Raw genomic sequence first — 20,657 nt, 5'->3', positions numbered from 1 at the left:
ACAACCTATCCTTCAATATATTAACAATCAACCATTCATATACAAAAATTAAAATTATTTTTGTAATGATTACTTCTATAAAAAATTATATTTAAACCCCAAACAAAACTCCATCTTAAGCTTAGTTTTTCAAGGCAAGAATTAAGTGTTTTAACTCTTATAGCACTTGTTAAGCATAATCTAGGGAAATGACAAACAAAAATAGATATTGTAGAAGCCCTAGTGTTTCAGTCAAAGAGGAAAAATCTAGGGAAGGGTTTTTCCAAGTACATTCGTGTTCATGCATGTTGATAATTGATGTTGTTAGATATAATTATAGTGATTTTTGTTGAGATGAATGTTTAAAGGTTACCTTAACTTGACTTTAATTTGAATATTCTTGGATTAATGTTTAGGATTCACAAAAATAGATGATAAAGATTGCCATAAGACAGAAATTTTTTTCCCCTTAACTTCCTCCTCTTCTATTCCCACCCATATCGCTTATGAATCATTCAATTTCAGCATGAATTATGTCTTCATTCTGGAGCTATTCCTTGTATTCATGCCTTGATCTATATCATTCAAATTTAAGGAAGAGTTAGATTTTGAGAATTTTGTGAAGCTTAATTGTCCGAAGTTCCATACTTATCGGTAAGGGCTATAACTGATGCATGATATTTCAATGCTATCTGATTTCATCTCTACATCATGTAATTAAAAAATGGTTCAAAGTCAACAGTTTTGAAGTAGTCGCGTCTTCACCCGCCTATGATACCTTGTTAAAGCACTGTTCTTGTTTCCTGTTATTCCTTATACACTATGCAACAACTCGGGCTTTTTTTTTTCTTTTTGATAATTTCAATTCAAGCTGGTTTACTACACCGTCTATTGCGTAGAAAAAAACGCTTTGACAATATAATTTGGCAAGATTTGTGAGTTCAGCCTCCCACTTTTTGGCCTCCAACAATGCCGATGGACACCATTCTTCGTGGCTCGCCAATTTCTAGCGTCAGGATGAGTCTGTACGTACCTTAATGGCACGGCATATTCAATCATCCTCACACTTCAACGCGCTCATTCATCCTCCGAGTGTAAAAGAAAAACAACCTTAAGAAATAGAAATAGAATCAAAACGCAATATGCACATGGATCTGGAAAAATGAAGTGAATAGATATTAAGTAACTCATTTTGATACAACACACTGAACAGCGTCGGGAATCGAGATTCAGAACTCCCCAATCTCAAATGGTTCCTAATTTTGTAGTCTAGGCAACAAGGAAGCATTTGCTTAAAAAAATATTCAGGATTTAAATTCCCGCTAGATACAAAATGGGAAACTAATCTTCTATGCTATATTGTTGTTCTTTCACTAGTTACACTGCAATTTTTGGATCCCCGCATGATAAGTTGGGAAGCTTTAAGAGTGGGTGACTGTACAGTGAAACAGGTAAGTGTAGAATACCAAACGATGCTTATTGTAATTTATACAAGCTTCCACCTGATCTACCAAGCCAGGAAGATGAAATTGCATCCTGCCACAGATGCTATCAACTTTTTCCAACTCGAGTAACTATATACCGTCCCTTCTCTAGATCGTAAACTGTCTTCAACTGGGGCTTCCTCCACTTTGATATAGACCATGCTATAAACATTATTAATATGGCAAAGCCAATTAGAGACAGTAGTGTGGGCGAGTCATCACTGATAATAGTTGCAATCCAGTCAGAGTGCTCCATATCCAAGGCCACATTGGTGTGCAAGATAAAAGCTCCCAACGCCCAATCAAGTGGGATATTACCAACCTGATTAGCAAATTCAATTCTGCAGAGGGACAACACAGGTCATTAGGATTTAAATTATTGAGATAACGATAATAAAATACAACTGGGACATGAAGAGGTGTATTCAACACATGCTCAAAGAGAGTCACTCCTTTGCGTCACTCCTTTGCAAGACTAACTTTATGTAGAAACATGAGCAGTTTCAATTCACAGGCTAATTAAATGATTTGGCAATCTAAGAAGCATATATTTCCGCATTCAAAGACAATACTATTTGAAAGTGCTGGGTGAGAAATTGCCTTGGGTCGTCAACTGCAATACCAAGGCTGTCATGAAGTAGGGCAACAATATATGCCGAGGAGAAGCAATAGTGCACCAGATCTTCATCCTTGAACGAGTGGTGTTTCTTCTTCAACGTTGACCAATCCTCCCCACAGAAGTGTTCTCCAGCTATCATGAGATTGGAAAGAAATGCCCTTTGACCCAGTCCAAAGAACTAATCAATCAAATAGGAAAGTTAACAAATAAGAAAGGGATTTGGAGACATATGATCAGAGCATAATTTAAGCATGTTGGATATGGTCACAACCAAAATCAGAACATCATAGGAAAACCTTCGTTGTTGTTTCTCCATCATAGAATGCGAAACATGAAACAAAATTATAATGTAACATAAAAAAAGGAAGGGGGGTTGTGAAACCTTTGATGTATAAAAGAAATTTTCCATGGCCAAGAACTTCCCCTGAAGCTTAGGTATGAATACCGATCCTATTTGGCAATGCTGAAAGGAGCATATCTCTGCATCCAGATAATAAAGCAACTAAAGGAACAGAAAACACAAAATGCCACGCTAATTCTACGGACAGAATTTCATACCTTTTCCCTTTTGTAACAGTGTTAGTGCAGCTGATCTGCACTCGGAGAAGTTGCCCCTAGAACGAAGAGTTGATAAAAATCTGTTCTTTTCAGACAAAGAACCTGGAGAGAGCTTCAAAGACTCCACAACACGTGAATATCCTTTGGGAGTACAAGGATCCACAAATATTCCCTTCCCAAGAGATTCAGCAGCTGCATTATTGAGGATATACAAGAACTTATGTTAAGATATCCCATTTCTAAAACCAATATGCATAATGAACTAGTGCACACTGACCAATTCAAACCAATAAAAGATCCTAGAATTAAAATCAAACAGAAAAAAAGAAGACAGTAACTTTAACAATCCTTATGCATGACCCATCGAACATGCATACATCCCATTAATCTATTTATCTGAAAATTACTGTGAAAAATATTAATTTCATGCACATCAGTCATAGATTTATAATTTATCTGGTCTTATTGTTGCTCCCAATAATTGGTCAGGTGTGTATTAGACTAACAGAGCATATTGGGAATCTCTCTCTCTCTCTCTCTCTCTCTAGATAGATAGATAGATCAAATTTTGATAGATCAAATTTAGTTTTAAATTGATTCATTAAAAAAAAAGTTCTTAGATTGCATTTAATTCAGATTTAAGCACTTACAAATAAAAGGCACAGCATACTTACCCAGATGATGGTTTCCTGAGACAAGCGATTCCCTCAATGCTTCAAATGCAGCATTCTACAAAATTAAAAAGTTACAAGCTTCTAATACTTAACTTTTTCTCAGCATCCGAGAAAAAATCAATAACCGAACGTCAAAGTTCTTCCAATGTGGATAAGTGAAATCAAAAGCAGTCGGCTGCGACACAAACAGTTTTATAAGAGTTTCACATATTCAAATTTATGCAGTTGATGCCTTGGTAAAGATTAAAATACAGCCCATGCAGAAAACACTTTTATCTAGCTAAATAAATATATGGAAGTTACAATGCTAGGAATTTTAATTTAAGCTTGTTTCCCCTGGTTTTCTGGTCAAGCGGTTTTCCTTGATTTAACAAACTTTTACCATTAAGAAAGCTATGGCTATATATATTATAAGAATTATTCTAGAGAAAGTTTACCTGTCCAAGATTAAGAAAGCTATGGCTATAGATATTATAAGTAATATTCCCAAACTCAACAGTACGTGAAAACTCAGGAGGCACTGGCTCAGTTGAAACAAAAGCCACCTGCGACAGAAGCATCAGACAGCAGGCATGGATAAAAAAAATTAGCATTACTTAAAGCATAAAAACAGACAGGAAATTCAAGCAATATAACCTTCCTAAAAATATTTTGCACTGGCCGTTGACGGCCAACCGATACAAGGAACAAAAGACAAGATCTTCTCTCAAACCTTTAAACCTAGAAATACAGCAACTAACGCTAAGTACATTGTTAGAACATCTCAAATTTAATTCAGCTCTAACATACAAAACATTTTGCCTAATTCAACAAAAACACAAGCAGCAAGACCTTTCGATACATGACACTTTGCCCTTGAATGGCCACTCCACATTTCCAACTTCAATTCTCCTTACAATGACAATGCAACTGCTGTATACTCACAAATTTTCAGTGGCACAGCAGAACACCAAAAAAAATAATATAAATTTGAGACAAAAAGATAAAAACCTGAGCAGAAGCTCCACCAAGTTCAATAATCCCAGTAGTTTCCAAAGGATCGCCACCAAGAGTACCCAACGCATAATTCGCAATAACCCAAGCATACAACCCCTCATCCGACCCTATTGAGAAAACAGGGTAATCGCAACCAATGTCAGTCCTCTCTCCATAACAATTAACAATATACAAATAAATAAACAAACATTTTGTACCAGTAATAACAGAAGCCCAACTATCCTGAAACTTAAACCCAGACTTTCTCAAAACCCGTCTGCACACGTCTAAAATCCGATCTTGAGCCTCCGAATCAAGCAACCGCATTCCGGCAGTCGCCATTAACCTAACCTCAGTCTCTCCCCACAATTCTCTAGGCACTCTCCCTTTCCCAAACTCCACCAATTCCTCCACTGACCCACCTGCACCTTCCGGATCCTCCGCATAAGCCGATAACCCTGGATTCACCTTCATTGCTCCTTCTTCAAAATCAAACACAACTTTCCCTCCACTTTCAATTCGGTACCCCAATACATGAATCCGGGTACCCGTACTCCCTCCGTCGATTATGATACCGTACATTTTAGAAAACGATTTTGTTTTCGATTTAAAGAGGTAATAACAAGATAAGAGAGCGATTAGAGTTATTATAATAACTAATTTGGATTTGGCGTATTTTAATTTGGTAGATCGGGTTGAGATGGTTCGGCTGTGAAGTTTGATAGAAGGATCCATTTTTTGCTGGTCGGTGGTATTTGAATCGACCCGGTTGCGGGCATGCGATCGTCGCATCAAAGAGAAGGAATTGGCATGTGAAGGGAATGTGAGATTTTTAGGGTTTCTGGTGGATAGGAGAGTGAGAGGGCTAACAGAGCATGACGGCCCCCCCTCTCTCTATCTCTCTGAAATTCGGGTTTGGGTATGTATTTCGGGCACTCAGGTGGTGGTGGGATTTTTACGATGATGGCAAGACGCGTTGACGGGAGATTTTTAAGGGAAAGAGGTTTTTGCGGTTCGGTTTTTCTTGCGAGGTCTTTTGGGTTCGGGTTGTGGACTGGTTTGGACCCTTTTTTAAAAACAATTTTAAAATTAAAAAACAATATTCTCACATATTGTTTACAGAGTTTAATTTGAGGTATTTATGTAGAAATTAATGAAAAATAAATATTTAATTGTTAATTTTTTTTAATCAATGTAACATGATTATTTTAATGTTAATAATGAATTGAAACATTTATGTAGGAATCAAATAAGTCATTTATATTTTTTTTTCTTACTGTTTTTAGAATGATGTACCCTATAAAATGCATGCTTATGATTTAAATGTATTTATCTATGGATAAAAAGAAATAAATTCAGTTTTAACTAGACCATTTTATTAAGAATAGTTTTCATTTAAATTAATAAATTTTTAATCTTTTAAAAAAAATGCCCTGATTTTCATATCTTCATGTGCATTTGTTTTATTTCATTTAAAATTCGGTGTCATTTATATCGATCATAAACTATTAATTTATCCAAAAATATTTTGATTCAATAGACAATAAGTATTTCAAATTTTTTTTCCGCGCGTGCATGGTTTCAAAACAAATGTACATTTACATATTTTTCTCATAATTCTTAAGTTACAAGTGTGATTGGTATTGTGGTAACTGTTATGGTTGTGATTTGAAAAAAGTTATTTTATAAAAAATACTTTTAGTTGAGATTGATTTAAAAAAAATATATGTTTGGTTAAAGCTGTAGTTGAATTGAGGAGATAAAATAATATATATATATATATATATATATATATATATATATATATATTGATGATTTTAAATTTAAATATTATAGATTTAATTACTACTATTAAATCATGAAATAAATAATATTTTATATAAATATTTTTTATTATCCATTAAATCATCTACAATTCCATTACGTATAAAATTCATCCGACAAGAACTACAGTTTCCATGATTTTTTGAGCGTGCAATAAAATTAGATAAAATATTATCAGAAATAAAATTGAGATTACAATACAAGTGAATTTAATTCACTTTATATTAGTTTTTCAGGAAAAAAAAAATTATTCACATGATTCACTCTAAACTAGTTTTTTTTTTAAAAAAAAACTGTTCACTTAAAATAATAAACAATGTGAGTGAATTTATAATTCACCATACTATGTTTAAAAAAAAAACTATTCAATAAACAATTTGAGTAAATTAAAATTCATTCGGGCGCTGTTCAATGAATAAACAATGCAAGTGAATTTATAATTCACTGAAATGTTTTTTTTAATTATTCAATAAATAGTGCAAATGAATTAACAATGCAGTAAATTTATAATTCACTCGCACAGTTTAAAAAAAAAATTAAAACTATTCACATGAATAGTTCACTTGCACTGTTAACTGAAAAACATAAATAATAAAGGAGAAAAGCAGCCGAGAGCTACTTCGACAAAACCTGTATTGTAAACGTGAATTGCATTGGGTCCCCCAAAAATAAATTATGGCTATATGTTATCAAAGATTTACATGCTGCGGTTTGCTTTAAACCGCAGCCGCGTAAATAAACAGTGTCTAAATCATAATTATTAAACTTGATTTCGAAATTGACCCGATCAAAAAGTCTGGTTTCGAGTTTTATGGGTCAACCCAGGTCAACCCATAAAACCCAAGTTATTTTGTGGAACCAGATGTTAATCTACGTTTTGTGCACAGAGAGAAATGACTTTTAATCTCATCACCATCACCTCACAAACACAAAGTTCATCTACCCTCTCTGTTCCTTCACTTTCCCATGCTTTAAAACTTAAAAACATCACACAAATTCTTAAAAAGTTAAAGACTTGTTGACAGTAATAAAACCTGTGGTGCTGGTACTGCTACAGTGCTACATGTTGCCTCTTTCTCTCAATGTTAATAAAGCCTACTAGATGCTAAACATGGATTCCAGAAAGTGGAGTCGACTTAGGATCCAAATACGTTCAAATCCAGTTCCAATCTGGATAAAAGAAAGAAGAGGATGAGAATCACGGCGCGGAATTACTACCACTGAGAAGAAGAAAGCTTTTAGTACATGATTCCCCGCTCTTAGTCATCGCTCTATGAAGGAGTGGGTGAATAAACATCCGGCAAAGGCTCGTCGGTTTTGTTTTGGAAGACAATAATGCTTGTCTTTAAACAGACAAAAAAAAAGAGGTCGATCCACCACAAAGGGACGTATTCGACCCTGTTTTGAAGCAAAGCAAGGAAAGACCTCAAGATTTCCAAATCTAGATCGACTTGCAAATTGCAATTATCTCAAGTAGATCTAACTTCGAAACGTTGGGTCTCGTCCGGGTTTGTTCGGGTCATGAGTCGACCCGTCAGGTTTTACCGGGTTATTGCACCGGCTAGTTTTTTAACAAATCCGAACCGTCCCGTAACCGAGCCGGTCCGGGTTTAATAACTGTGGTCTAAATGTTTCTTAAGCCACGTGCCGCTGTTGGCAAAATATTATATTAACTTTTAGGGTCCTATCGTTTGGTCGTTGGTCCTCCTAGAGTCGAGGGGTTTTTTAAAACTGGTATCAAGAAGAGGAGGGAAGGACTGTAAGTGATAGCTGGAATTGATTTCTTGTTCAGTTTACTAATCAGCCATCGCACTCTTTAATCCCTGGATTACTTTTCTAACTTCCTTTTTTTTTTATTCCAAGGTTAGGTAAAACACGAATGGTTTATGTTCTTCCATCTCAGAAGCAATTAAATTGAATCCTTTTTCTCAGAGGGAATAAAGCTGGACATGTCAAATCCTTTCCTAGTGGTGGTTGAAGAAATTCTACTTGTCAGCAATGTATCGTTGCTTTACTGTATCAATTAATAGGAAGTTGTTCTAGATTAGATCCGCACCACGAACACATGCTCTGATGTTGTGGTCCTCTGTTTCTAACTCCCTTTAGTGCCCTCGTCTAGACTAGACCTCCAATAATGCAGCCGAGCTGCCTTTTTCTTTCTGCAGTCAAACACGATGATGATATCAACAGCTTTTAGGGTCCAATTTACAAACGTTTTGGCCAGTTGATTTGTTAATTTAATAAAGCTGATGCCATAATCATATTCATTCAGAGGCCGACATGGTTAAAGCCAGGATGCCGTGTCCATGTTATGGCTCATCTGATTCAGCTGCCCAAATGGCTTGAATAAAGTAAATTATGATAGGATGATAAGGAAATCTAGGAATGGTTACGGTTTCCATCTTTTGATCCATTTATATGCATTTCATAGGTTTGACAGATACAGAGGATGGATGAGATTTGTGACTTTTATTAACACTTTAACACAAATGGCTCCTCCTTGGATTCAATAAAGCATGACGGGATGGATTTGCTTAGATTTCACCATCTGTTGGAAAGTAAAGTGAAAGAATGAAGCTCCAATTTATCCTCCTCATTTATTTGCTGATAAAAAAGGATATAGGGTCTTGACATCCAATCCAGCCATGTAAATGGACAGTACTGTATCTCTAAAGTCAAACACGATTTTAGAGAAAATTCAGCTGCAAAGCATAAAAAAAGACAGATGGGCAAGTTCTGGATTTCAAATTATATTATTCTAGAGAAGAGAAAAAACCAGTAATTCTCTGTTCAGTGGTTGCGTTTGAGATTTCGCAAGTTCAAGGCTCGTGGTTATGATCATCAATGTAACCTCGACAGACCACCTCAGTGTTCAACTTCAAGTCCTAGCAATTGTTGTTTTTGTCGGGCACCAAAACGGTGGTTGTTTTGTTTAGCTTAAAATCTGTCCTCTGTTTTCTTCATGCGATCTTGAATCTGTTTGACAGAGGTGATTGGTAGACGTGGGTTCTCACTCGGATAGCAATTCAACTTCCAAATGCCTATAAACAGTGTTATGCATTAACGAGTCTTGTCACTGGAAGATTTTATACTGAAGGTAATATACTAAAGGCTAATCAACGGGATGATACTCTCTGCTAATAGTGCTCTAAGAGTATATGTTTGAATCTACCACCACCATCAAAAGAAGAAAACGACAGACAAATTGTAATAAAAACTTAATTTTCTGTGGACAATATTTTTTTTTCTTTTATCTTCTTAATATCCCATTACATATTCCCTATCCATGCTTACATAGCACAGGAAAGAAGTGAATACCTAAATCTTTTTATTTCAGTTCTTTTAAACTTCGATGGAATCATCCCTTTTTCCCCCTCCTCTTTCTGTCCTTTTCTTCTCTCTCTTTTTTTTTTTTTTAAATTGAGAGTAGTCCTGTTATGTAACAGAAGAGTTCTCAAAGAAATAAGTTGCTATGCTTGTAAAATGCATGAGCAGAAATCATGAAGACTCACGTCTCCATTGTTGAAGAAACCGTAAAGAGGAGGCACACTAGTGGGCGCCATGTGAGTGGTCCTGCTTTTGGAAGATGAATAGTAACACTCACAAAATGCCGTGGTGGGAATGACTATCTACTCATCCTCACTATCTCTCATTCTATACCGGGCATGTTTGATTACTGTAGAAACAAAAATTAAATTAAATTCCGTCATGTGTTTTTATCTTATTTTAGTTTTACATGAAAGATAAAATAAAATTGAAATAAATTACAAGAAAAATAAATGAATTTTCATATAATTTTTAGGCACTAAAAAATTGATACATGGAATGAAATATTTAAGATATATTATTGTAAATATAAGATCCCATAAATAAAAATCAATCAATAATAAAATATCTTTTTTAAAATAAGTTTTTCAAATAAAGAAGTTCTCTTTAAAGCTCTCGAACTTTTTTCATCTACCCTTGAAATCTATAAAAAATAAAACTTTGTTAAATCAAACCTAAATATTCCATATGAGTTTTTCAAGAGCACTTTGAAAATAAATTAAAAGTAGTTCGTAAATCATCAAATCTTGCTTCGCAATATATGTTTAAATTTGCGTTCTTGCAAATCATAAATCTTGGCTTAATTTTATAAATAAATTAAGTCACCACACATCAAATTTAATGAAAGATTATTTTTTTTTGTAAGAATAGTTTAAATAAAGATTATACCTAGTTATATATTTAATAAAATCAAATATTTATATACGTTATTTATTTTCAGGTGCTCCAATTTGTTTCTGCAATTAGTTTTCAGTAATTAAATAGATATTATGTCACTGATTAATAACACAAGTATCTCCCACTTCATCTATAAATATATGCCAATATTTTACGTAGTGGGCAACAAAAGATGGAGTGCCTAAAAGCTAAGGAAGGGGAGAGCCATAACCAGCTCCCACTTCCTGAGGAGTCACACATAGGCACCACCTTCCTTAGAACTTGTTTTAATGGACTCAATGCTTTGTCAGGTCTCGCCCCTTCTTCCTCTCTTCCTCTCTTTGCTGTAACTAAACCATTTTAAAGATTTACAGGAAACTTTCCTATAAATATTAGTAGCGTTTTACTTGTGTTTTCCATGTTACATTCATCTATTCTGTTTCAAGGAATTCAAAAAAAAATCATTTTCTGAGTCATATATAGTAATTCTAGGATTTGTAGAAGTACTCAGGACAGTGCTTAATACTCAAAGGTGAGCTGGAGGATGACTAGGAATGATACAATTAATTACTGTCCTGTTTTGCAGGTGTTGGGATACTCTCAATTCCCTATGCACTTTCTCAAGGAGGATGGCTGAGCTTAATACTGCTTTTTGTAGTAGCAGTTCTATGTTGGTATACAGGATTACTTCTAAGACGCTGTATGGATTCGGACCCACTCATCAGAAGTTACCCTGATATAGGAGAGAAAGCTTTCGGATGCAAAGGAAGAGCTCTAGTATCTGTCTTCATGTATCTTGAGCTATACTTGGTGGCAGTTGAGTTTCTGATACTAGAAGGTGACAATCTATACAAATTGTTTCCAAACGCAGGTTTCGAAGTTGCCGGGCTATATATTGGAGGTAAAACGGGCTTTGTTCTGCTCACTGCCCTTGTCATCTTGCCAACAACATGGTTAAAGAGTCTAGGCATGCTGGCATATGTTTCTGCTGGTGGAGTTTCGGCTTCTGTTATTTTGGTTGGTTGTGTTTGGTGGGTTGGTGCAGTTGATGGTGTCGGGTTCCATGAAGATGGTGTGCTTTTGAATTGGGGAGGATTACCTACTACTTTAAGCTTATTCACTTTCTGTTACTGTGGTCACGCAGTTTTCCCTACGTTGTGCAATTCCATGAAAGACAGAAGCCAATTCTCCAAGGTAGCAACCTATGTGGAAACTGGTTCTTCTCATATTTGGCTTTATGATAATGCAGCTATGCTAGCGATATCTTTTCAGTCCAAATCTGTAAGGAGTGTTGTGTGATTCTGACCTCTCTTCTGTATTCTGTCCTTTGCAGGTCTTACTTATCTGCTTCGTTACAAGCACCATCACTTATGGATCAATGGCAGTTTTAGGCTACCTCATGTATGGAGAATATTTGAAGTCTCAAGTGACCTTAAACCTACCAATCAGAAAAATGGGTTCAAAATTGGCAATATATACCACTCTAGTCAATCCCCTGACGAAGTATGCGGTTATTACTGCTCCAATCGCTACTGCTATTGAGGAAACTTTTGTTTTCCGCGACAGCAGATATCTCAGTATCCTCGTCAGAACAGTGATTGTGATCAGCACAGTGGTTGTGGCACTAACAATTCCCTTTTTTGGATACGTGATGGCTTTTATAGGTGCATTTTTGAGCGTCACTGTCTCCATGTTGTTACCCTGCTTGTGCTACCTCAGGATTGACAAATCTGCTCGACGTTTTGGGTTGGAGTTGGTGTTCATTGTGGGAATACTGATAATCGGGTCTTTTGTGGGTATAATAGGTACATATACTTCAATCAAGCAAATCGTAAAACATCTCTGAAACTAAAAGATGGTGCAATTAAGCTTACTGACAATAAGATCGACAGCAGTAACGCTGTTATTTTGGAAAAGCAGCTTGAGGGTTGAAATCTCTAGCAGAGTAAAGAACAATATGTAGATCTTGTATGTTAAAATTTAGATTAACTAGATGTAATATTGCATGAAGATAAAGACTAAATAACTTGATTGTAGTAGTCTAAGCAAACTAAATATAAATTACTGGTTGGTTTTACCAATTTATCTAAAAATGTTTTAGCACGATCATAAAATTGCACAGTTACTTTATTAGTTTAAAGATTAAAACTATAGTTTTATGGAAAAAGCATACATAAATAATAACTTAATCAAATAAATGCATATTATATTATTTTCAAGAATTATATCCTTTATTCTTAAAATTTTAGTGCTCAATCACTTTATATAAATGGATTGATTGCAATTACCCTTCTAGAATTCTAACAACATCACTCTAATTAGTTGCTTGGACAAGATCCACAAACTAAAAAAAAAATATCTCAAAGATTTTTCTATAAAATACTTTAACTTTAGCTGTAGAATAACTAAAGTGCAAACAGAGCAAAAAAAACTGGGAAAAGCAAGGGACTGAGCTTGTTTGTTTTTTGCAGCGCTTTTTAAAAAATTTTAAAAATTTATTTTGTGTTTTTTAATTTGTTAATATTAAAAATAAATTTTTAAAAAATAAAAAATAATATTTAATGCATTTTCAGTACTGTTAAAAAAATATTTTAAAAAATAATTACTATCACAATAATAAATACTACTGTTAAAAAAACTTGTTTTTTTTAATGTTTTAATGTGAACTAAAGAATTGTATTTCACAAAATATATCAATCAATTATTTTTTTAAATAAATTTTTGATTAACCCATAATTATTTTTTTAATTATGCTATGTTTTATGTTAAGGTTACTTTTTGTTGGAGAATAATTTTTAATGAAACTTGAACTTTAGAAACAAATGAAATCCACTTTTAATTTATTATTAAATATGTTGATTAATAATGTTTTTAAAACTAATTTCTAACACAATACAATGCTGCCTTTATATATAAGGTCCAATCATATTTTTATCTTCGAGGTACGTGTCGGATTTCTGTGAAACTGCATTTTGTTTTCATTTCTCAAGATCTGGTAAAAAAAAGAAAAGAAATTCTGGCACCGGCAGAAATAATGTCAATCTTCTTGTTCATTTTCCCAACAGCTAAGAACAAAAATTTCAAACATCGGCCATTAGGACACTATATTTTCTATCTTCAATTCTTCAAACAAAACAAACCAGCCAAATGGCATAGATTCTCCTTACATTAACATCATCTGAAATCGTCATCCTTATTCCTCGATGATCATGAACGAGGCAATTAATAGAGATGATTCACACAACTAGCCGAGATACTAGATGAAATGGCAGATAGTTGTAAACTAAAAAATAGACCGAATTCAAATTCGTACCACCTCCTCCTCGGACCACGCACACCAACTGTTTGAAACAATTTTCCAACCAGACATTGCCCTCTTTAACTCCCATGTCTGGCGGCTATTCACGGTCCACTGCCCCTCTCAAAGCCATTTCTCTTTTCATCAGAGCTTTAAATTATAATCTCTTGCCGGATGACTACTCTTTCCCATCTTTACTTAAAACATGTGCGATCGCTAAAGCCTTATGACAAGGTAAACGATTGCTATCAAACTTGGGCTAAATGAGAATACTTCTGCCTGCCCTACACTTATAAATATGTACACTGGGTGTAATGATTTGGATGGAGCTCAGCGAGTGTTTGATAAGATATTAGAACCGTGTGTTGTTATACCAGGCTATGCTAGAAGTAGCAGGCCTAATGAGGCATTGTCTTTGTTTCGACAATTGCAAGCGAGGGGACTTAAGACTAATGATGTTACCATGCTTAGTGTTTTATCGTCGTGTGTATTTGGGTGCGTTAGACTCAGGGTGGTGGATTCATGAATATGTTAAGAAGAATGGATCGGATAAATATGTGTAGGTGAATATTGCAATTATAGATATGTATGCCAAATGTGGAAGCTTGGATAATGCCATTTCTGTCTTTTGAGAGCATGAGTGTAAGAGATACACAGGTTTGGTCTGTGATGATTGTGGCATAATGAACACATGGGCAGGTGCAAAAGGCGATATCTATGTTCAGGGAAATGATGAAGGCAAAAGTGCAGCCTGATGAGTGATGTGTATGTAATTATTCCTGGGATCAAGCATCATCGGTGTATGGTGGATTTTTTAGGTTGAGCTGGACGCTTTGACGAAGTTATAAGTTCATAGATGAGTTGCCGATCAAGCCCACGCCTATGCTGTGGCGAACTTTGTTATCTGCACGCAGTAACCATGGCAATCTAGAATTGGCAAAGCAAATGTTGGAGCGCATTTTTTAATTTGATGATTCTCATGGTGGAGATTATGTGATTTTATCAAACTTGTGTGCAAGAGCTGGCAAATGGGAAGAGGGGATATCTAAAAATTTTTTTTGATGGTTGATAAAGGTGCAGTAAATGTTCCTGGGTGCAGCTCCATAGGGGCAGACAATGTAGTGCATGAGTTCTTCTCCGGAGATGGTTTTCATTACGTTTCTACATCTTTACTTCTCTAGTCGTTCATCCTAACATGGAAGACGAAGAGAAAGAAATCATTCTTTGATATCATAGCGAGAAATTGGCCATTGCTTTTGAAATCCTCAACACCCCCCCGCTACAACATTCCGCATGGTGAAGAATCTTCGAGTTTGTGTTGATTGCCATTCTGCCGCTAAACTTATATCATCAATCTTTGATAGGAGGAATAATTCTTAGAGATGTCGAACAATTTCATCATTTCAAAGACGGGAAATGCTATTGTGGGGATTACTGGTAGTAGAGTCTGTAACTGAAATTCCTCTTGTATGATTGAGACATTTGCACCGTTCCTGTCTTTCAACAACTATTTCTACCCGCTATCATTAGAAGGCTTCGCAGTTGGTGCTGTAATCGCTCCTAAAAACTCTTCGTTCAACTTATGCAAGTTCTTGAAATCTTTCATCGCTTGTAATGAATCAATGGTAGCAGGCTTGGTTCCAATTGGCAATTTTTGTAAGTTCTCATCAGGGTCGAAATTGGTGTATATTCTGAAACATTGATGTACAGCAGCAGGCAATTGATCAATACATCATTAATTTCTAGTCTAAAATTTATTTTCTTCAACAATCATTAAAAGAAAGAGGTGGTGCTACAATTTTCTTCTCACACTCGTAAAATGCGGTGGAGCATGAGAGCTGTGAATCCCATTTTTTCTCGATTACATAATTTCTTGTACTCTTCGAGTTTTTCAAAGCAATTCGGTTGTCCGAATGGGACCATATCGATGTTCATAATGAGCAATTATAGAAGGCCGGACAAGTAATCGTATCCATAGAATAAAATGTTGTCCCATAATTTTGAAGTATCTATGTGTGTACAGGATGACTTTCCCAGTGAAAGCAGCTACACCATGTGAAGCTAAGATACAAAATTGGAATTCCCTTGCTAACCAAACCGCCGGCCAGACAACATTGAAAGATGTCAGTGCCACGCCAAGTTAACTAACACTTTGACTTGCACGCTGTGCCTACTTCCATTTCCATTTTTCTCTTGAATAAGGATTATTTTTTTTCTAATGAAGTTATCGTTACATAAATAGTCATCCTAGATTAATTTAGATTGTTATTTTATTATTTTTTAATTATTTTTTATTTTAGATTTCATAATTTATTTTTATTTAATTTCTATTGGATTATTCCGATGTTATTATCTAGGTTGCGAGTTTGGCAGGTTAACCTAAATTAAATAAAATTTTTTATTGATTTTTTTTTATTTTATCCTTTAACATTGGGTTAGTTAAAAATTAGATTTTCTAATTTTTTTTATTTGTTTTATATAGAGTTATCTCGATCTCATGACCTGAGTTATATCTTTGGCATGTTAACTTGAATTAACTCGTGTAGTTTTTTTTTTTTTTTTTAATTTAATATATATGTTTTTTATTTTGCCTTTTAATATTGGATTAATTAAAAATTGACTTTTATAATTTATTTTAATTTGTTTTTATAAATTTATCATGATTTCATGATTTGAGTTCTATATTTAATAGGTTAATTTATGTCAATCTAATATGTTACAATTTTAAATTTTAAAACAAAAAATATCATTTAATATATCATTGTATCAAAATTTTAAAAAGATATTATTCATATGCATCATATTTTATATTTACTATTAATTTTTTATATTAAAAAACATGTAAGCAACACTAAGAATTTTTTTTACAATATTATAAAAGAATAGTTCCAACTTCCAACCAACAGCAAAGAGCAAAGAGGTGGACAATTATCGAGTACTCTTGGGTTAGATTTCGTGGCACCAAGACTAAGCGCTCCCACTTAAATCTTAATAAGACCATACAGATTTAATAAGACCACGAACTCATAAAATCTGCAGTCTGAACAGCCGATCATACACATACAATAATGGAAGTATTAGAAGTTTTAGCCATCAAAAATTAAACATTCACACCACAAATTGAAAATGAACGTGGCCGCATGGTGAATAAAAACAAAAGATCAATCATACTTGGGATGAACTTAAGAATAGATTTCCCTTTCACAAATAATGAGATGCAAATCAGTTCATAGAATATAGGCTATATTAGACGGAGAGCCGACGTACATGTAAACTTAACAGGGAAATGTTCACACGTTATTGACAAGGTTGGAAAGTATATCCTGTGTAGTAGATACTGTGAAATCTGAATACAAAGCTTTCCTGATTGGCCTATAAATACAGTTCATAGCATCCTAGTGTTGCACAATCAGATCACATTTTAGAAGGCTCGAAACCCATTTCACCACCAAGGTAAAAGAAAAGATGAAAGCCAATAGGACTGCAACTTTGATCAAGCTTTTGGTACTCTTGTGCCTATCAGTCCTTTGTGTTTCACAGGAATTTGATTTCTTCTACTTTGTTCAGCAGGTAAATTAGTCTAGTCTTTGATATATGAAAGATTCTACACTAATCCTGGCTTCACAACTGATCAGCAACGTTGAGTTTCTTATGAACTCCCTGTCTCTCTCTCTTTTTTTTCCTCTTCGTTAATGGCTACTGTTGTGATGCAGTGGCCTGGATCATACTGTGACACAAAGCAAAGTTGTTGCTACCCAACTACTGGGAAACCTGCAGCTGATTTTGGCATTCATGGGCTTTGGCCTAATTACCAGGATGGGAACTACCCACAAAACTGCGATTCCAAAAACCCCTTCAATCCAGATAAGGTACTTTGCACTCCATAATTTACAGTTTTGCCTTTGAAATCATCTTCAAAATGGGTTGTCATAAGATCCCTGTACTTCTATTAATCTCTGCAAATCAGGACTGGTTCTTTTCTTGATCGAGATTTTCCCTCTTTTCATTCATAACCAATATATGCGCTGTTGTGACAGATAATACGAATTTTATAGGAAAGGATGTGTCCTGAGTATTTTAATTCATTGGCTGAAATCTTGTTTCTTCTAAATAATATATACTAATAGGTAACGCAGAAAAGATCAAGATTTTATATTGAATAATTAAGTAGGCTTTATTAATCCACTTTCGTTTTGTGGTAATCGACAGGTTAGAACAATGATCATTGATCTTATAGTAACCGTGAATCTCTTGTGGGTTCAATGTCTTGGCTGTTATTCCGTACACGCTAGATACACTGCAGGCACTAAAAGCCATTTTCATAAACATGTTTTGTTTAAAAGCAAAAAAGAACCCCACCATTTCTTCCTTTTCCCGTTACTTATTTAGACTGTTAGATGCTTATTTTTGCAAGTCTGTTTCATGGAAATAAGCTTCCTTCGATATTTATTATATGCCTCTGGCGAATTAAGAACACTGCTACTCCCATCTCTTGGCTGTCATTTAGACTTGGAGACCTCCTGCTCCTTACTGTCCATGGCGTAGCCCATCAACACAGCTCAGAATTGGCTTAATAACGATAGGGGTATTTTTGGTATCGTATGTAAACACGCCTTTTTAGTTTCACTTTGTTCAGTTACGTCGCCGGTCGGTAGGTTAGGGGTAACAATTTCACCTCGCTCGTCGGGTATATGGTATTATCCTTTTTCCGGTTTAACTGAGAGTCAGATAAAATCCAATCTAGTTTGACTAGAGTCGAATGTGAAGGGACATCTAACTCATCACCTTACTTGGCCCCACTTAATTTCTTAACTTTTTTATTTTTATTTTATAAAATTGTAATCTTATTTTCCAGTATAATATATGATTTTTTTATCTTATTACTCAAAAAGGGTTTTTATGGTTTTATGCACAGATCCGAAGTTTGTGATTTTATAATTCATGAAAAATATTAAAAAAAGTTTGCCATTGATTTTTTTTATTTATCTATATGGAAACATTTTATAAAAAAATTTAATTTAATTTTTTTCCATTTTATTTTAGAAATCCAAAAGGATGTTTAAAAATCATTGTTAATTTTTTATTTATTTTATGATGGATTTGAAAATATCTTTTCACAATTTTTTATTTATTTATTCATAAAGACTTTCATGAAAAACTAAAGTGAGAAATCATGGCAATGAAAAAAAATAAACTTCTATTCTATCAGGTGTGTTTCATCAATAAATTCATAGTTTTTTCATAGAGGATTACTAGACTATTTTATTTATTTATTTACAAGACCCAAATGATTATTGTAGTATTTGATAATTAGTTTGTGATAAAAAAATAATTAATTTTTACTTTTTAAAATAAAAGATTCTGGTTGAGATAAAAAAAAATAGAAAAGATAAAGATATCCAGATGTATATAAATAAAAATATCATTTTTTAATAAATTTTTTCAATTTTTAATCTTTTTTTAATTAAAATCAATAAAAAATTATCACATGTTCCTCCATATCTTAAAAGTCAAAATAAAATTTAAGAAATGTATTGACTATAGAGGGAGGAACCTCTTATGCTCAAGAGACCAAACCATACTACTCAGTTACTAAATCGAAACCACGAGGATATCTTTATAATAATGAAATGATACTACTGGGACGGGTAATGTCACAAATTAAACCACTCAAAATTCTCATCATAAATCCAGCCCACAAAATGACAAGAACATTAAAGCACACATATACCCTGTTTGTCTGATATGCTTTTCTTTGAATGATCAAGACCTCTCGGTGAGAGGACATTGATGCTAATCATTTAGTTTCAGTTGAATTCTTTCGTTCTTTCTTTGTATGTCCTTTATCTTTTGGCCATGGTACAGGTTGCCGACCTCAGGAGCAGTATGCAAAAGAATTGGCCAACACTCGCTTGCCCAAGCGGCAATGGAGTAAGCTTTTGGACACATGAATGGGAAAAGCATGGGACATGCTCCGAGTCTGTTCTTGACCAACACGGATACTTCCAAGCAGCCCTCAGTTTGCAAAAGCAGGCTAAACTCCTTCAGGCTCTAGCAAGTGCAGGTAAATCTTCTTCATTTTCACATTCACCGGCCCCTTTTAGAGTTGTACCTTGACTATTTCTTTTTTTCTTTTGATCTTTAGTACTATGGTAGCTAATGGTTGGAGGGTAAAAATGTTACAGGAATAAACCCAGATGGAGGATCATACAGCATGAGCAATATTAAAAGAGCTATACAAGAGGCAGTAGGATTTACTCCATGGATAGAGTGCAATACTGATGCATCAGGGAACAGTCAACTTTATCAAATTTACCTGTGCGTGGATACTACTGGGAAAAATCTCATCGAATGTCCAGTGTTTCCCAAAGGAAAATGTGGCTCAGAGATTGAGTTTCCTTCTTTTTAGACCCTTGATTTAGACTGAATTGATATGTGTCCTTTCGTCTTATTATTCACTGATAGTTCATTTTATCACAGTCGTCGTCTCAGTGACCGATGTATTTGTTTTCCTAGCGAGTTCAAGCTAATATGTCAATGTGGGTTTTTCTTTTTCTCAAGAAAAAACAGTATAAAGTCTTTCTTTCAGTCATTCAAAGGTTTGGCGCATTATTGGCAATGGCTTTAATTTTAGTAACTAACCACAAACAAGTCATGGGTGTAATGAGAAATAAGTTAGCTATTAATGTATTAGTTAGATTAATTTTCCAACACTAACAAATAACCACGTAAATATGTTTGACTGTTAAGAAAAAAACCCACCGACGTCCGATAACACCAGGTAAATTTTACCGACAGGTTAATTTGTGAAAGAAAAACAAAGGGTAAAGCTCACCAACAGCAATCTGCCCTCCTTCCTTGCTAAGAGCCTAAGATACCGATCGGTATTACGGTAATTTTTGGTTTTTAATTAACTGTAAGGAAAAAACTGTTTTTATTATTTAAATAGTTTTTGCTTTTTACATGGACTCCTATATAATTATATTTTAGATTTAGATTTTATAAAAAATTATAATAACCATACTTTTCATTTATCTTACATC

The 20,657-nt window shown here is 34.3% G+C and overlaps 3 protein-coding genes and 1 pseudogene across 3 annotated transcripts; 3 read left to right on the top strand and 1 right to left on the bottom strand.

Annotated features, from left to right (window-relative positions):
* Positions 1-1,134: 1,134 nt before the first annotated feature.
* On the bottom strand, positions 1,135-5,330 carry LOC133705479 (probable apyrase 6). Its single transcript, XM_062130721.1, has 8 exons — positions 4,508-5,330; positions 4,305-4,417; positions 3,752-3,859; positions 3,315-3,369; positions 2,641-2,832; positions 2,465-2,562; positions 2,064-2,260; positions 1,135-1,804 (listed from the first exon to the last, which is right to left on the bottom strand). The coding sequence occupies exons 1-8, from the start codon at positions 5,079-5,081 to the stop codon at positions 1,531-1,533; spliced, it is 1,611 nt and encodes a 536-aa protein (XP_061986705.1). The 5' UTR covers positions 5,082-5,330; the 3' UTR covers positions 1,135-1,530.
* Positions 5,331-10,509: 5,179 nt separating this feature from the next.
* LOC133704100 (amino acid transporter AVT1I-like) lies at positions 10,510-12,232 on the top strand. The gene is made up of 3 exons (XM_062128844.1): positions 10,510-10,627; positions 10,903-11,510; positions 11,650-12,232. Exons 1-3 carry the CDS (start codon positions 10,510-10,512, stop codon positions 12,160-12,162), a joined length of 1,239 nt encoding a protein of 412 aa, XP_061984828.1. The 3' UTR covers positions 12,163-12,232.
* Positions 12,233-13,603: 1,371 nt separating this feature from the next.
* On the top strand, positions 13,604-15,367 carry LOC133705307 (pentatricopeptide repeat-containing protein At2g02980, chloroplastic-like; annotated as a pseudogene).
* A 1,538-nt stretch (positions 15,368-16,905) lies between these two features.
* LOC133705058 (ribonuclease 1-like) lies at positions 16,906-20,206 on the top strand. Its single transcript, XM_062130154.1, has 4 exons — positions 16,906-17,184; positions 17,328-17,483; positions 19,480-19,678; positions 19,800-20,206. The coding sequence occupies exons 1-4, from the start codon at positions 17,080-17,082 to the stop codon at positions 20,021-20,023; spliced, it is 684 nt and encodes a 227-aa protein (XP_061986138.1). The 5' UTR covers positions 16,906-17,079; the 3' UTR covers positions 20,024-20,206.
* Positions 20,207-20,657: the final 451 nt, after the last annotated feature.

This window comes from Populus nigra, chromosome 10, assembly GCF_951802175.1.
Source record: "Populus nigra chromosome 10, ddPopNigr1.1, whole genome shotgun sequence".
NCBI classification, from domain to species: domain Eukaryota; kingdom Viridiplantae; phylum Streptophyta; class Magnoliopsida; order Malpighiales; family Salicaceae; genus Populus; species Populus nigra.
This window is presented reverse-complemented; position numbering and strand designations above follow the sequence as displayed.

What these genes read in the sequence shown, in the direction of transcription:
- LOC133705479 (XM_062130721.1), bottom strand. Translation starts at nt 5,081, where the DNA reads ATGCGACGATCGCATGCCCGCAACCGGGTCGATTCAAATACCACCGAC. An exon ending in ACTGTTACAAAAGGGAAAAG is followed by an intron (nt 2,563 to 2,640) that starts GTATGAAATTCT and finishes ATCTGGATGCAG; the next exon opens with AGATATGCTCCTTTCAGCAT. An exon ending in ATTGCAGTTGACGACCCAAG is followed by an intron (nt 1,805 to 2,063) that starts GCAATTTCTCAC and finishes GTCCCTCTGCAG; the next exon opens with AATTGAATTTGCTAATCAGG.
- LOC133704100 (XM_062128844.1), top strand. Translation starts at nt 10,510, where the DNA reads ATGGAGTGCCTAAAAGCTAAGGAAGGGGAGAGCCATAACCAGCTCCCA. An exon ending in TGGACTCAATGCTTTGTCAG is followed by an intron (nt 10,628 to 10,902) that starts GTCTCGCCCCTT and finishes CCTGTTTTGCAG; the next exon opens with GTGTTGGGATACTCTCAATT. An exon ending in ACAGAAGCCAATTCTCCAAG is followed by an intron (nt 11,511 to 11,649) that starts GTAGCAACCTAT and finishes TGTCCTTTGCAG; the next exon opens with GTCTTACTTATCTGCTTCGT.
- LOC133705058 (XM_062130154.1), top strand. Translation starts at nt 17,080, where the DNA reads ATGAAAGCCAATAGGACTGCAACTTTGATCAAGCTTTTGGTACTCTTG. An exon ending in TCTTCTACTTTGTTCAGCAG is followed by an intron (nt 17,185 to 17,327) that starts GTAAATTAGTCT and finishes GTTGTGATGCAG; the next exon opens with TGGCCTGGATCATACTGTGA. An exon ending in TCAGGCTCTAGCAAGTGCAG is followed by an intron (nt 19,679 to 19,799) that starts GTAAATCTTCTT and finishes AAAATGTTACAG; the next exon opens with GAATAAACCCAGATGGAGGA.